Source organism: Fukomys damarensis, unplaced genomic scaffold (assembly GCF_012274545.1).
Source record: "Fukomys damarensis isolate Sample0158 unplaced genomic scaffold, DMR_v1.0_HiC HiC_scaffold_19, whole genome shotgun sequence".
In the NCBI taxonomy this organism is placed as follows: Eukaryota; Metazoa; Chordata; class Mammalia; order Rodentia; family Bathyergidae; genus Fukomys; species Fukomys damarensis.
The window spans coordinates 64,901,676-64,916,763 of NW_022900931.1; the positions used below are offsets into that span (position 1 = coordinate 64,901,676).

The 15,088-nt window shown below is 54.6% G+C and overlaps 2 protein-coding genes across 3 annotated transcripts in view; one reads left to right on the forward strand and one right to left on the reverse strand.

The window, feature by feature from the left end:
- Positions 1 to 2,913: 2,913 nt before the first annotated feature.
- On the reverse strand, positions 2,914 to 7,667 carry Pih1d1 (PIH1 domain containing 1). The gene is made up of 10 exons (XM_010640723.3): positions 7,561 to 7,667; positions 6,568 to 6,661; positions 6,078 to 6,144; positions 5,469 to 5,648; positions 4,304 to 4,365; positions 4,134 to 4,215; positions 3,650 to 3,779; positions 3,385 to 3,460; positions 3,092 to 3,235; positions 2,914 to 2,976 (listed from the first exon to the last, which is right to left on the reverse strand). Exons 2-10 carry the CDS (start codon positions 6,655 to 6,657, stop codon positions 2,935 to 2,937), a joined length of 873 nt encoding a protein of 290 aa, XP_010639025.1. The 5' UTR covers positions 6,658 to 6,661; positions 7,561 to 7,667; the 3' UTR covers positions 2,914 to 2,934.
- Aldh16a1 (aldehyde dehydrogenase 16 family member A1) overlaps positions 7,427 to 15,088 on the forward strand; it is a 14,973-nt gene continuing 7,311 nt past the window's right edge. The window contains exons 1-7 of one of the 2 annotated variants that reach the window (XM_019210094.2): positions 7,427 to 7,713; positions 12,763 to 12,865; positions 13,211 to 13,337; positions 14,126 to 14,304; positions 14,386 to 14,463; positions 14,624 to 14,805; positions 14,883 to 15,035. In XM_019210094.2, the coding sequence (XP_019065639.1) occupies positions 7,624 to 7,713; positions 12,763 to 12,865; positions 13,211 to 13,337; positions 14,126 to 14,304; positions 14,386 to 14,463; positions 14,624 to 14,805; positions 14,883 to 15,035 (912 nt within the window). In that variant the 5' untranslated portion in view covers positions 7,427 to 7,623. The remainder of the gene's footprint in view (positions 7,714 to 12,762; positions 12,866 to 13,210; positions 13,338 to 14,125; positions 14,305 to 14,385; positions 14,464 to 14,623; positions 14,806 to 14,882; positions 15,036 to 15,088) is intronic. The other variant, XM_010640724.3, reaches the window with a different exon arrangement.

Below are 15,088 nucleotides of genomic sequence, written 5' to 3' on the forward strand. Positions count from 1 at the left end.
TCCGTACCAGGACCACGCCTCTAGGTTCTCTCCGACTCGCAGCGCCCCCACGGAGTCCCTTCCCCATTTGGCCCCCACGTCCCATCCTCCCTTGGTCCTCGCACCCAGATTTCCTCTCCTGACCTGAGTTCTCTCCATGAGAGATCTGGGGTCCCCCAATCTCCGGCGTCCCATCCCCCCAGTTCCGTCTTCCCCGGCGCTTTCTTCTGCCTTTCATCCGCCCAGTCCCACCGCCCGCACCTGTACCCCCAATTCCGTGTCCACCTCGTGTCATCTCCACTGCCACGTTTTCTTTCAGATTTCTTCCTCTTCTTCAGGGCACTCCGTCCCTCTCGATTCCAGCTCCTACTTCCACCCATCCATTGTTCCCTCTCTTTCCTCCCCCTGCCCAATTTCTCCACCTTTGGTCTCCGTCGCTGTTTCTCTTTGAACCCCACACCCTGCAGCTCCATCACCCTCCTCGGCGGGTTCCCCACCAATGCCTCCTCTCCCATCCCCATTTCCTTCCTTCCGAACTCCATTCCCTAGAGCTCTGTCCACCCCAACAATCCGCGGCGACCCCATAGTTTCGGGGTTGTCGCCCTCTCCTCGGGGATGTGCCCGCGCGGAGTTCGGAGCCGGCTGGGAGCTACTCCGCCCTTGGAGTCTGTCCCCACCCCTGAGCGCGGGCTCCGCCTTCTGCGCTCTGTCCCCGCCCCCAGATCCTGTCCTCGCCCTAGAAGCGTCGGCCCCAGTCCCGGCTTTGCCCTCTGGGGTCCGTGCCCAACCCTAGAGTCTGTCCCGGGTCCCGAGTCCTCCCAGGCCCTGGCTCCGTTCCCGCCCCCTCGGCACTGGCTCCACCCCCTCCGTCCCAGCCCCGCCCTCGGATGAGCCCCGCCCCTGGGTGGAACCCCGGCTCTCTCCGCGGTGCTCGGCTCCTCCAGCTCGCCAGCCCTTGTCCTGGGTCCATCCCCAGCGGCACGCTCCTTTCTCACCGCCTCCCCGCGCCGGGTGCAAATGCATTTGGGATTAAATTTTCATGATGCGGCCCACGAGGGGGTGAGAGGCGCAGACGGCGCGGCGAGCGGGCGCCGAGAAGCCCGGAAGCCGCTGACCGCCGTGGCTTGACGCCTCCAGCTCGGCCTGGCCGGGTCCTTGGGTCTCAGTGTTGTCTACGCTTGAAAAAACCCCGGATCCCGCAGGAGGAGGAGGCTGCCGCCCGGAGGACTGTGCGGCCCGGAACGCCCGGGTCTGAGGAGCAGCCGCGGAACCGCTCACGCGCGCCACCCCGTGGCGACAGAGTCCCGCTCTGAGTGCGGAGGCGGCGACGGCCGCGGCTCGGGGCCAGGTGTGCGGGAGGAGCAGATGGTGAAGAGGAGGGAGTGGGAAGGGGGCCCCGCCGATGCCAAATCCTGGTCCTCGCCGGAACCATCACCATGGAGACGGAGAAAGGAGGAAAGGACCCAGCCCCACGCTTTTTCCGGTCCTGGGAATGAGTTCCTGGTCTGCCGAGAGAGGGTCCCTGTTGAAACTACAAGTCCCAGAGACTGCTGGGTTTCACGATCGGGGTTCCAGAGAAGGGCTCCTGGGAGACATAGTTCTCGGAGCCGGCGAACTGAGGTCACGTTGCGTCCTCTGGTGGACACTCCGCGCATTCTCCGCATCTGGCCGACCAGTCTTAACCGAGCCGACTTGGTGCCCCCAGTTCACTGGGCTCCAGCCACATTGGCCTCCTCCTCCTCCTTCTTCCACATTAACCCTGAGGTTCCTCCGCTCCCTTATCCCTAGACTCACCACGGAGGGAGATCTTTGGTAACTCTTGTTGAACCCAACCTACTATGTGACAGGCGCAGCCCCGGAAGACCAAAGTATGAAATTGGAGCCTGGCTTCGTGGCACAGAGCTATAATTCCAACACTCTGGGAGGCTGAGGCAGGAGGATCAAAAAGTTCAAACCCACCCTGTGCAACAGCCTGTAGAACAAGCCTGTCTCAAAATAAAATGGGGGCAGGGGGATCCTGTAGCTCAGTGTAAAAGGTCTTTCTCTCCATCCCTAGTATCGAAAAAATATATGAAGTTGGAAATTTTTTCCAGAGAATGTTCCATAAAAGGGCTGGGGAGAGGGTGCTGGGAGGTTTAGCTCAGTGGAAGAGCCTGTGTGTAGCACTGGAGAGGTCCTAGGTTCCTTCCCAGCAGCAAAAAGAGTGGGGATGGGCCTGGGAGTAGACAGGAGTGTACCCCCTGTAAAGCCAGGAGGTAGACTAGGGCTGGTGCTGAGGCCCTAGGAAGTCTGGTGCGGCCATGATGCAAGGCAGGTTTCCAGGCGCTGGGAGTGAAGGTCACAGTGTGCAGATGGGGTCGCTGAAATGACCAGGAAGGGCCTGTTGGGAAGGAAACCCCTGCACAGGGCTGAGGATGATCAGAGACTTCCTGGGTGAGAGGACTGCAGATGCGACCTGACCCCAGTGTGAGGGACAGGTCATTTCCAGGCAGAAAGGAGTCCGAGCTACTTGGAACCGCGAATGCTCAGCTGAGAGGGTTGGACTTCCTCCTGGGCGTGCTAGGGAGCCCCAAGGGCTGTGACAGGAAAGGGCAAGAGCAGGCCTGGAACCCAGGCAAACCAGCAAGGGGAAGGACTGGAAGCCGGAAGGTAGGACACAGGGTCCACAGGGAGAGGGCCAGGTCTGAGCTGGACCCAGGACTATTAAGAAACTTGAAGCCCAGTGTCTTCTTCCTGCACATTTCCCAACCAAGACCCCCTTCCCTAACCAGAGTCAGAAGAAAGGCAAATTTTTTTTATTTTGTGTCTTTTGTTGTTGTTGTTGTTGTTCCTGGAGATTGAAATCAGGACCTTGTGAGGCAAGCAGGACTCCAATGAGCTAAATCCCCAGCCCTTATTTCAATTTTAGAATTCATCGGTCTCTTCTCTATTTCCAAGAACAGGGAAACACTCTGGCTAAGAAGGCACCGATAGAAGGGGCATGGACACCATCAGTTGCTGAGGAAAAAGAGAATAAGGATTCAGGACCCAAAAATCCAGCCCCAGCCCCTCCATTTCCAGACCCAGGGTTCCAGGCCCCAAAGTCCCAGGCCCCTGGCCCCTCTGCAGGGACCTTTCGCTTCCGGTGGAAGGCTGCCTTGCTCTCCTCCGCATTGATCCGCAGGGGGATGTAGGCGTCCAGGTGATACAGCTGCTGGGAGCCCCCCATCACCAGACGGTTCTCCCCAACCTCCAGCGACAGCCCCAGGGCTCCATCCTGGAAATGTGGTGGACTCAGCCCTGCTCAGCGCAGACCAGGCCGGGTGGCCTCGCGTGTGGAAAACGTGTTATTGGAGGGCACAGTGCGCAGGAGGCCCTGGGCTCCGACCCCCAACCCCCAGACCCACCTCCACCCAGCCCACGCACCAGTTTGGGGAGGTCAATTTCAGCCAAGAGGAGGTCGGGGGCTTCCAGCCAAAGATTCAGGTGCGGCTTCTCAGGGCTGAGGAGGGAGGAGGACAGGATGAAGGGCTGAGGACGCAGGAAGGTCCTGGGCAGCAGCGTCCCTTCCGCTCTACCCAGCGCGGGCCACAGGAGGCTCCTGAATCAGGGGTTCTGTCTCCGCAGCTGGGAGGATCAAGAGAGGGTTCAGATGAGCACTGGGAGTCCTTAGGGCTCCCCGAAGGCTCACCCTCCCTCAGGCCCCTGGGGGCCAGGCACGTGCACGTTCCCCAGCTCCTGGATCCGAGGACGCTGCTTGGGGCGGATGTTCTGCTGTGAGATGGAGCCCAGGAAAGTCCGGTTCTTCAACATGCGCCATTCTGAGGGGAAAGAGGCCAAGGCCACGCGGGTCAGGTCCTCCTGGCTCTCGGGAAGTCCGGAGGAGAGAAATTCAGGAGAGGCTCCGGCCCCTCCCTAAACACCCGGGTTTGACCACGCCCCCAGCAAGGTTCGATGAAGCCACGCCCGTTTACCTCCAGGAGCTGACCCTGGCTCCGCCCCCACCTAGACGCTCGCTCTCCAGCCCACCCTTCACTCTGCGTAAACCCCTCACACCCCTGGAATCCACAGCCTCCACAAAACAGGAAAATCCTTGCCCACACTATCCCGTCTTCCAAGGGTGGCCCCCAAACCAGACTCCACTCTTGCCTGAAGGCCCAGGCCTCAACTCTCACCGGGATTCAGCTGCAAGCTGTACTTGTCCTCAAGGCCCTCCCTGGCGATGGTGACCACAAGCTCCCGCAAGAAATCGCTGTTCTATGGAAAGAGGCAGACGGGCGGTCCTGGAGGCCTGGAGATCTGGAGGGAGAGGCCCCGCTCAGGCCTCACCAGAGCCCCGCCCCACCTGCATCCTCCGGTAGAAGTCACTGTTGACAGCTACGTCGTAGGCGGTACAGCCCTGGCCTTCTGTGGGGAGAAACAGCCAGTGAGACCCCACCCTCCACAGGAAGCCATCCAGGCATAGCAGCCCCGTGAACTGGAGACCCTGGGAAGTGACAAGCTCAAAACAACACTTTCCGGTCCACTCGGACCAGCGTCCGCACAGCCTGCAGCCTCTCCCCTCTTGCCCAGGTAGCCACGTCCCCAAGGCCTCCCGTCATGAATCCCCCTGGCCTGGCTTTTGGAGGCTGAGTGTGGGGTATGACTCCAGCCTCTGAAGAGAAGCTTCCTTATCCTCAAGCAATGTCACCCCGCAGCCCGGAATTTACCTCAGTGGTTCTGGCGCCTGCTTCAAAAGTGCAAGGACCCAAGTTCGATCCCCGGTACCAGGAAAAAAAAAACAAACTTCCTAGCAACGTCACCCCTTTAAATTTCTTCCAAACAGCAGCTGTCACTGGCTGATCGCCCAATCCTTCTATCTCCACATCTGGGTCCCTCTGTCCTCTGCCAAGAACCCTCTTGTCTGTCTTTGCCTGATGAGCTCCTGTCCCTTCGGGTCTTATATCCGGCATGTCCTCCTCTAAGAAGCCAGGGGTACCGGTGAAGAGCCTCCGGGGCCACATCCTCTCCAGTGCAGCACAAATCACACCACACTGAAATAGCATCAGTGCCCTTCGCCCCCAACCCACAACTGGGAGTTTCTCAGGGACAAGATCTGGGTTTGGTAAATCCCATTTCCCAGGACACAGCCCAAAGCTTGGCCCCAGAAGGCTTCCAGAGACACGTGTGAATCGCAAAGAGATCAAGAGACACACAGAGAAAGAGGGACACACAGTGATGGAGACAAAAGGACAGAGGAGACAAGAGCATAAGAGCTGGTCACAGACTAAAGCCAGGAGATCGGGAACGAGCAAGAAGCCCTCCGCCCGGCCCTCTCCTTCCCTCTGTCCCCAGGTCGGGTAGGACGTGCCTGTTTGGCCAGGTAGGCAGAACCAAAGCTGCCAAAGGGACACGGATCAGACTGGGGGCAGATGTTTCAGGACCTGATGGAACAGGTCCCAGGCCCTGGATCCTGGGTCTTAGGGGAAAAGGAAGAAGGGGCAGACTCTGGGTCCTCTGAGGACACTGACTTGCATCCAGCTCGGCATGTGGCTCTCCCAGACTCATGGGGATTCGGAACCCAGCTTGGTCCTCCTCCAGCATTTGAAGCAGCTCATCCTCGGTCAAGTCAGCCGGAGGAGGGATGGAGGCAGAGTGACAGATGTTGATGAAAACCTTCCCTTCCAGTGAGTTGGTCTTTATGCAGAAACCTGTGGGAGGGGATTTGTCCTGACCATCTGTCCCTGTGCGTCTCCGTCGCCATCCTTCTGCCCTCCACCCTTTCCCTCTCCTGTGCTGTCCTTCTGCTGGGGCTCTGTCTCCCTGCCCCGGGGTCTCTCTGTCCCCTTTCCGCAGAGGTGTTCCCCTGTGCGAGGACCCCGACCCTCTTCCTCTCTTTGGGTGTCTGTCCTGCTTTCCACTCCACTCTCTTTCAGTCACTGTCCCTAGATCACCATCCTGGGTGTCACTTCATGCACCTGCCTCTAGGTTTCTGTCTCACTCTCGTGTCTCCTTCCACCACCCTCTCCCCCGGCTGTTTCTGTGTCTCCTCAGACTCCATCCCCCACCACCACCTCCGGGTCTCTGTTCTGCTCTCTGTGGGAGAATTCTCTCACTCTCCGGGTTTCTGTCTTTCTCACCAGGCTGAGGCTGGATCTGTGTAGATTCTGGTGTGGTTGCCTGGGCTTGCTGGAGCTCCCTGGAAGCCTGTGATGTAAAACAGCCTTTAGTTTTGGAGTCTGTACAATTAGATCCTTCTTTGGGGGAGTTTTGTGTTTGTGTGTGTGTCAGGGATTGAACTCAGAACTCAGAACCTTGCGCTTGGGAGGTAGGTGGTGGCACTGTTGAGCTAAATCCCTGGCCCAATGTTCCTCAAATGTTTATAGAGCAACTCATATATGAAAACTGTCAGTAACAGGAAAAATGAGACATTCAAGGTCCCCTCCCTCCTTCAAGGACATGAATAAACCCAAACCCACTCCCATTTCTTTCAAAGCCTAGCAAACTGAGCTAAGCAACTACAATTCCCATAGGCTTTGTTGTCACTGTAGTGCATTCTGGGAGCCGTAGTCCCATCACTAGCATCAAGGCCCCTAATAGCTAGGGACGCAGGAATCTGGGTGGTCCTACCTGCAACAGCAGCTCTTCCAACCGCGCCTTTTCATCATCCATTTTCTCCGCCTCCCTCAACTCTGGTTCCAGCAGTGTTGACCTTGACATGACCCTGGGAAACAGACCAAAGCACCTTCGATGTGGGAAACTTCCCTGGGAGCTGAACTCTGGAGCCTGCTCTCAGGCTTTTAATTGATTCCCGACACACATCTTTTTATTCGGACACCAAAATGTGGACTGAGTTTATAATTCCATTCTAGACCAGACACAGTAGTCAAATCTACGGTCAACCATCATCTCCAGACACACCGTAACTTGCTAAATGTGTAAGTGAAAGCCACACTTCCAGTCTCAGTGTGCCCGCAGCATTAGAGTAGCCAGTCTTCCTATTTAATCTCATTCATCAAGCCAACAATCATTACAGACCAATCACATCCGAAATCTGTAGCCACGCCTCTCAATTCGTCCAATCGATAAACCCTGAGATGACTACCAAATGCCACTCTTCCTGTATTCGTTAAAGCCACACTTCCGCTCGCACCTAACAACCAGTTTGGTCAGATGACAGGGCAGTCAAGGCTGCCATACTCTAAAATTTAAAATTAATGTCTATCCTAAAAGACTGACTTCTGATCTTTGAACTATCACTTCAGGGAATCCCTCTCCGAAGCTAAATCTGGATCCCTAGTAATATAAATGGATTTCGGACTAAAATTGAACTTTTTTTCTCCAATACAAAAAGAGGTGTGGAAGACACATTAATACGGCCACCCTCCTAAATTCGGAGCCTTCTTTTAACAGTGCACCCTCATTTCCAGTCTCCCCTGCCTCGTCGGTTTGAGGCATTTGCAAGCTCCAAACTACATTTCCCAGTGTCACCCTCTAGGCCTACTCCCCCGTCTGTAGTAGACTGGAGGGAGTGGGCGGGGATACACAAAATCCAGTCTCCCAGGCCACTTCTCATTGGTCCCGCCCCTTCGAGCTTGGGAGGGGTGGTGCCACCCTTCCGACCTCAAGGTTCCTCTTTGGTCAGAGCACACCGCAGTCCTTTCTGGAAGATCGTCCAGGCGAGCTATGGCGGCGACACACGAAAGACCCAGCGCCCGCGAGATCTTCTCCACTCTGGAGTACGGACCCGCGCCCGACAGCCACGCATGCGCACTGGTGAGGAGCTGCGGGGCCGGTGCTTCCCTCCTTTTCCCGGGCCTTGCGACTGTGGTTTAAACGCAAGTTCCCGTGATCCACCGCGGCAATTCGGCGGCTCCGCCCCTCTCGGTTTCAGTCTCTCCGGAGCGCTTTAGGACCCAGCGTAGGGGGAGAAATTCCCGTGAGGCTCCGCAGTGTCCTCCGCGCTCAGTCCGCTCTCGTTGTCCTTACCGCGGTGCAGCTTCTCTGTGCTGAACCCGATTCCTCAGAATCCCTCGAGGGGAGCCTGATTCCTAAAGCCCCCCCCCCCAGCCTCCGGTGATCCCTCGGGCTCCTCCGGATTCATGTGGGGCTCCGGCGACCCTCAGAGCCTCCATAGTTCTTCCCAGGCGCTTCAGAACTCCTGTGGCTCCCGCGGTGATCGGGGACTCCTAAAACACGTGGTGCTTCCTCGGGTTGCTCCCCCTTCCCTACTCTGGGGATTAAAGCGAGGCTTTGCACAAAGTTACATCCCCAGCCGTTTTTATTTTGTTTTTAATGACAGTCACAAAATCGCTAAATTCTCCAGGCTGGTCTCGAATTTGAGATCCTCCTGCCTCGGCCTTCCAGAGTGCTAGGATTGATTACAGGACATGGGCCACCACACCCCGCTCCTCGGGCCTCTTGAATGCTTATGGGACTTATGGGAACTCTCAGAATCCCAGAATATGTCAGAATTCACTGTAATTGCCTACAGCGCCGCCGAACACCCCCATGGGGAGCCCATGATTGTGGGGGTCTGTGTTGTGTTCAGCCCTACTCAAGACTCCCCAAGAGTTCCCATGATTCTTCAGGGCCCCGTGAGTCCCCCAAGTCCTCAGAACCTCCAGGGCCTTCCGTGACCCCTCGGGGGCCTCTTGGCGTCCCCATAAGTAAGTAGGCTGCTGGGATTTTGTCCTCTCCAAAGGCTCCTCCGATTCCCTTGAGGGGGACTCTGCAGGGTCCTCAGCAGTAGGTGGGAGAAGTGGGGCTTCTTTAACGGGGGGGGGGGGCAGAGCAATGGTCCAAGCAGAAGCAGGGGTGGCCAGAGCCTGGAGCAGGAGCAGTTGTGGAGATGGGGCAGAGGGGTGAGACAGGACCTGAATAAGAATTGATCTGGAGGGCTGAGGGGACTGAGGGTGTGAGAGCCTGGGCATGGCCGCAGTAGGGGGTTGGAGGTCCACACTGCTTGGACCTGTGCCTCAGGATCGTTGATCTGCAGACAAACCTAAGATTCATCAGTATAGACAGATAAAGGAACTCACCGGGTATGGTAGCACACACCTGTGATCCCAGCACTGTGTGAGCCCAGCCTGGGCCACACAGTGAGAACTGTGTCAAAAAAACCAAAAATAAATAAAATGAAAACTTCAGCCAGCTGTCATGGTGCACACCTGCACTCCCAGCCCTCTGGAGGCTAAGGCAGGAGGATCACAAGTTCTACCCCAGAGTGAGTAATTAAGCAAAACCCTGTTTCAAAGTAAAAATGGTCTGGGTTGTAGTTCAGTGTTAGATAGCTCCTGGGTTTAGTCCTCAGCCACAGTCCCCCCCCCCGAAAAAAAAGAAATGAAATTTGAGTGTGGACCTTTGCATTCTGGATCCATGGTTTTTTCCCCACTAGCAAAAGTCACAACCTCAGAGTCCCTGGGTCAGGCTCAACCAACAAACATGTTTCTTTTGGCCTGAGCTTTGTTTTTGAAAATGTCAGCTGCTGGACAATTAATTCCAAATAAATATCCAGGATTCCAGCTTCTCTTGAAAATAAAATTCCACAATGTGGCAACCTCTGGCTCCGATTCCCTGACAAAACTCATCTGGACGGAATCGTTGCTGTTGTTTTCAATTAAGTTGTAAGCTCGCAGTCCGCACAGACTCTCTGTCCCACTTACATGACCTGTGGGGACCCTGAAGACAGTCCTTTGGGATTTTTCTTTTGGGGGGGAGATTTCCCATCATCCCCAGGGTGGCTGACACTGATTATGAGCCCCACTTACCCGTGTTGACTTCAGCAGACATCAACATTTCATCCAGTATTTCCCATCCCATTTTTCTTTTTGCTTTGAGTCTTTTAAACAAATCCCAGAAATCATGTTATTTTCCAAGATGTATTTGACTATTCCTAACAGATAATGTTATACAACTGCCACTCAGTTACAACATTTCACAGCATTCACAGTCATTTTTTACCCCCGCAGGTACTGGGGATTCACCCCAGGGCTTTCCCACTGAACTACATCCTCAGCCCTTTTTGTTTTTTTTATGTTTGTTTGTTTGTTCGCTATGTAGTTCAAATTGGCTCAGAGTTCACAATGTAGTTCAGACTGGTCTGGAACTCAAGCGACCCTCCTGCCTCAGCCTCCCTGAGTGGTGGAGCTGCTGGTGTGGCATAAAAGGCATTCTTCAATAACTCATGCCCAGTTCATGATTATGGCAAAAATGGCTCTTCCCCCCGCCCCCTGCACATTTGGGTTTGGGACTTCTAGGTGACCATTTTGTTTTAAATAGAAATAAGAAGGAATGGCTTGCAGGGTAAGAGGAAAAGCAGGAGGCTGCTGAGACGAGCAGAGAGTTTGTAGGAGACAGGTGGAAGTGTGTGTTGCATTTAGCAACAAGAAAAACAGGATGGGAAAAGAAGGAAACCTGGAACATATGTGGAGGATAAAACAATAAAAAATATACCGGCAGGCATGGTGGTGCACTCATGTAATCCAGCACTCAGGAGGCTGAGGCAGGAGGATTGCAGTGAGTTCAAGGCCTGCCTGGATTACATAGGGAGACCCTGTCTGAACCTCCCCCCAAAATAGTAATAGCAAGCACCGGAAGTAGAGCTGTTCTGGGCCTGTAAAGTGCACTAATTCATTTGATTCTCATCACAGCCCTGCAAGAAGGGACTGGTTTTAGCCATACTGCAGATGGCTTAGCAAAGGCAAAGAATTTCAGAAACCCCTGGCCCAAGACGGGCAGGTGGCACTGACCTGTAATCCAAGCACTTGGGAGGCTGAGACAGGAGAATCACTGTGACTTTGAGGCCAGCCTGAACTACATAGCAAGACCTTGTATCAAAAACTGAAACTAAGCCAGGTGTGGTGGCACATGCCTGTAATCCCAGCACTCTGGAGGCTGAGGCAGGAGGATCCCAAACTCAATCCCAGTCTGAGCAATTTGGCAAGATCCTGCCTCAAAATAAAATAAGAGGGGTCGGGCTGGTGGTGCACACCTGTAATCCAGTACCCAGGAGGGTGAGGCAGGAGGATCTCTTCAAGTTTGAAGCAGGGGGCTGGGGGTTTAGCTCATTGGCACCACACCTGCCTCACAAGTGCAAGGTCCTGAGTTCAATCCGTGGTACTAGAAAAATAAAACAAAACAAAAAAATTGTGAAGCAGGCTTGGGATACACAGTGAGTTCAAGGCCAGCCTGAATTATATAGTGAGACACTGTCTCCAAAAACCAAACGTGGGGTGCTAGAATATACGAAGGCCTGGGGTTCAGACTCCAGTACCAAAAAAAAAAGTCCATAAGGCAGGCATGGTGGGCCACACTTGTAATCCCGGCTACTCAGGAGGCTGAGTCAGGAGGGTCTTGAGTTCAAGGTCAGCCTGAGCAACTGAGCGTGTCTCTGTCTCAGAAAAACCAAAAGAAAGAAAAGTCCAACTCAGTGAGACTTGCTGGCGGGAATGTAAAATGGCACCTCTGTGGAAACTGCAGTAAGTTCACACAAGGTTTCCCTCTAGCCCCACAAGTCTTCCCCAGCATGCATCTGAAAAGACAAAACATCAGCAGAGTTTTGACATGCGCACTCATAGCAGCAACTGACATAGTAGGCAACTGACAGAAACCACCCAGATAGCCGAAGACCGAGGGAAGGACAGAATACAGTGGAGTAGCGTTCAGCTAGAAGAAGGAACAGTGTGGGTGTGGCGTCCCATGCCTGTGATCCCAGCTACTTAGGAAACTGAGACAGGAGAATCAAAACTTCCAGGCCAGCCTGGGCAATTGAACAAAACTGAAAAAAAATTATTTTAAAAGGGTTAGGGATGCAGCTTAACGGTAGAATACCCCTAGATCTGATCCCCAGTACTGGTAGAAAGAAAACAGCAAAATCCTAATGTATGTTCTATAACATGGATGCACCTGAAAAACATTATGCTAAGTGAAAGAGGCCAGTCTCAAAAAGAAATCCATTATGGGCCGGGGATTTAGCTCATCTGTGCCGCTGCCTGCCTCCCAAGCACAAGGACCGAGTTCAATCCCCAGTACCAAAAAAAACCACAAAAAAACAGGGCCAGGTATTTAGCTCAGTGGTTCCGCCTCCTGCCCTGAAAGTGCAAGGACTTGAGTTTGAGCTCCAGAACCAAAAAAAAAAAAGCACATTAGGTGATCTCTTTTGTTCTTCATACGGGGGATCAAACCAGGACCTTGCACATGCGAGGCAGGCACGGTGCGGCTGAGCTCCATCCCCAGCCCTATGTGATCATATTTCCATGAAGTGTACAGAGGTAAATCCAGAGACAGAAAGCAGATTCCTGGTTGCCAGGTGGGGATGGAGCTATGTACTGAGCACAGGCTGCCTTTGGGACGCTGGCAGATAGAAGTGATGATTGCACGACTCTGTGGATGTACTACAGGCCACTGAACCAATTTTGTTTATTTGCTTGTTTGTGGGACTAGGGATTGAACATAGGGCCTTGGTACCGAGATGTATCTCCAGCCCTTAAAAAAATTTTTTTTAAATTTTATAACAACAGAATCTTGGCAATCTTTCTATCTGTCCTAGAGTACTGCGAATATGTGTGTGTGACCATGCCTGCTAAATTGTAGTCTTTAAAAGGATTAGAATAGTGAATTTTGCCACACTAAAGAGGGCACCAGGGAGGCTGGTGTGTGGCTCACTCATAGAGCAGGGGGCCCTGGGATCAGCGGATGAAAAAGAAAAGGAAGAATTAGCAGATGTGGTGAAGGGGTACAAGTATCTCCACCAAGAAGACTGGATAGGGACCGAGCTGTCCCGGCTGTGTCACAAGCCCTCTTCCAAACTGTCCCCTCCCCCAGGCCTGGCTGGACACCCAGGACCGCCTCTTGGGCCACTATGTAAATGGGAAGTGGCTAAAGCCGGAACACAGGAATTCAGTGCCTTGCCAGGACCCTGTCACAGGTACAAGATACCCCACCCCAGGAGGGACATTGAAATCTTCCAGCTGTGCCCACCCCATTCCTTTTGTGGGGGCGGCCCTGGGGCAGGGAGAGGCCAGTGGTCAGAGAGGGGCCAAGGTTTCCAGTTTCTCCTGATGATAGTCATCCCAACTCCAGTTCCGAAAACTTGAGGAGGCTTCTTGACACTCTTAGCTACTAAAATCCCTTGTGTGCCCTGGTAATCCCAGGGGTGAGCAGAGACAAACGGAGGAGCTGGGGACCAGCCTTCCTGCCTTCAGTCGCTGCCAACCTCTGGGAATCTTAGCCCATCTCCCTTCCCACCTGGGACCCTCATTTTTCTCCCCAGGAGAGAATTTGGCCAGTTGCCTCCTGGCAGAGCCCGATGATGTGGCTGCAGCAGTGGAGGCCGCCTCAGATGCACTGGGAAGCTGGAGTGGAGTCCCCGGAGGCGAGCGGGCCCAGCACCTGACCAGGTGATACAGCAGGAGGTGTGGCCCCAGAATGTGGCCGTGGTGACTCCATGACTCCAGGAGCCCACTGAATTAATTCACAGCCAAGAGCTGGGCATGGTGGCGCACGCCTGTAATCCCAGCACTCCGGAAGCTGAGGCAGGAGGATCGCTGTCAATTCGAGACCAGCCTGGGCTACATAGTGAGTTCCAGGTCAGTCTCAACCACATAGTGAGACCCTGTCTCAAAAAAAAAAAAAATTTCACAGCCAAGGTTCATGGTGTCCAGGACACCCATTTCCCATGATTCCCTGAGATGGGAAATGAAAATGCATCTCTTTTTTAAAATTTTTTTTTTTTTTTTTTTTTTTGGTATCAGGGATTGAACTCGGGTCCTTGCGCTTGCAAGGCAGGCCACCGAACCCCTGAGCTAAATCCCCGGCCCTGTTTCTTAAAATTTCCACAGGAATCAATAAGGCTCCATTTCTCAGCAGTTCATTTGGGTTGGTGTACTCCCAGACTTGTTCCCTAACACACTTTGGGGGCAACTAGGGACAAGGATTCCATTGCCCCAAATGCAGTTGAGTTTAGAGGCCAAGAGTCAAGTTCCCAATATCTGGGTGGCATGGAGGTTACTGGTAGCCAAGACGCTTATACAGCACACCCCCAGGGTTTGAGAAGTTTCCAGACTACATTTCCCATAAACCTTTGGCGTCCTATGCCTCTGGTAAAATGTAGAGGTGCCCCAGGGGCTGATGGGGATTATAGTCCTGGTAACCCTAGGAACAGCCTATCCCCTTGCTGTCTCCATAGGCTGGCCAAGATGATCCAGAAGCACCAGCAGCTTCTGTGGACCCTGGATTCCCTGGCCACTGGGCGGGCTGTGCGGGAGGTTCGCAATGGGGACGTCCCGCTGGCCCAGCAGCTGCTGCGATACCATGCAGTCCAGGCCCATGTCCAGGAGGAGGTGCTGCCCGGCTGGAAGCCCATGGGTAAGGACCCAAGTCCCGGACCCAGCCACCTCTTTCAGAATCCAGCGTGGCAGCCCCATTACTTCCATTCTTTCCTCACAGGAGTTATTGGCCTCATCCTACCACCCACGTTCTCCTTCCTGGAGATGATGTGGAGGATTTGCCCTGCCCTGGCAGTGGGTAAATGATGGCTGGGATCCTGACTCTTGGATCTTGAAGAGGAGGAGGTTGGAGGCCCAGAGTTCCAGGTCTAGGGACGAGGCTGGGCCTGGACCCCTGGGTCCGAGGGAGGAGGCTGGGGCTTAGACCTCTGGGTCTTTGAGTTGTCCCCCTTCCCTAGGCTGCACCGTGGTGACCATTGTACCCCCGGACTCCCCAACGCCCCTCCTCCTGGCCCAGCTGGCAGGGAGCCTCGGTGCCTTCTGTGGAATCCTCAATGTGGTCACTGGCCCTGCCTCCCTGGGGGCCGTTCTGGGCCACTGTCCCGGAGTGCAGAAGGTGGTCTTCTGTGGAGCTGCAGAGGTACCCTCAGGCTGGGATGGGGGTGGACGGGGCTGGGCCCTTGGCTCCTGCACGGCTGAGCCCTGTGGGTCCCTCAGGAGGCACGTGTCCTGCGGCAGAGCCTAGCAGGCCACTGGCTGGAGCTGAGCCTAGCTCTGGGCATGGAGTCGCTGCTGCTGCTGTTGGACTCAGCTGATGTGGACTCGGCCGTGGAGGGCATTGTGGATGCAGCCTGGTCTGACCGCAGCCCGGTGAGACACCACACACACACACACACACACACACACACACACACACACACACA

Bases quoted from the DNA above. Each gene is read 5' to 3' on its own strand.
- Pih1d1 (XM_010640723.3), bottom strand. From the start codon at position 6,657: ATGTCAAGGTCAACACTGCTGGAACCAGAGTTGAGGGAGGCGGAGAAA. The intron at 5,649-6,077 runs GTGAGAAAGACA...CCCCTCCCACAG, and splicing joins ACAGATCCAGCCTCAGCCTG to GTTTCTGCATAAAGACCAAC. The intron at 4,216-4,303 runs GTGGGGCGGGGC...CTCTTTCCATAG, and splicing joins ACTTCTACCGGAGGATGCAG to AACAGCGATTTCTTGCGGGA.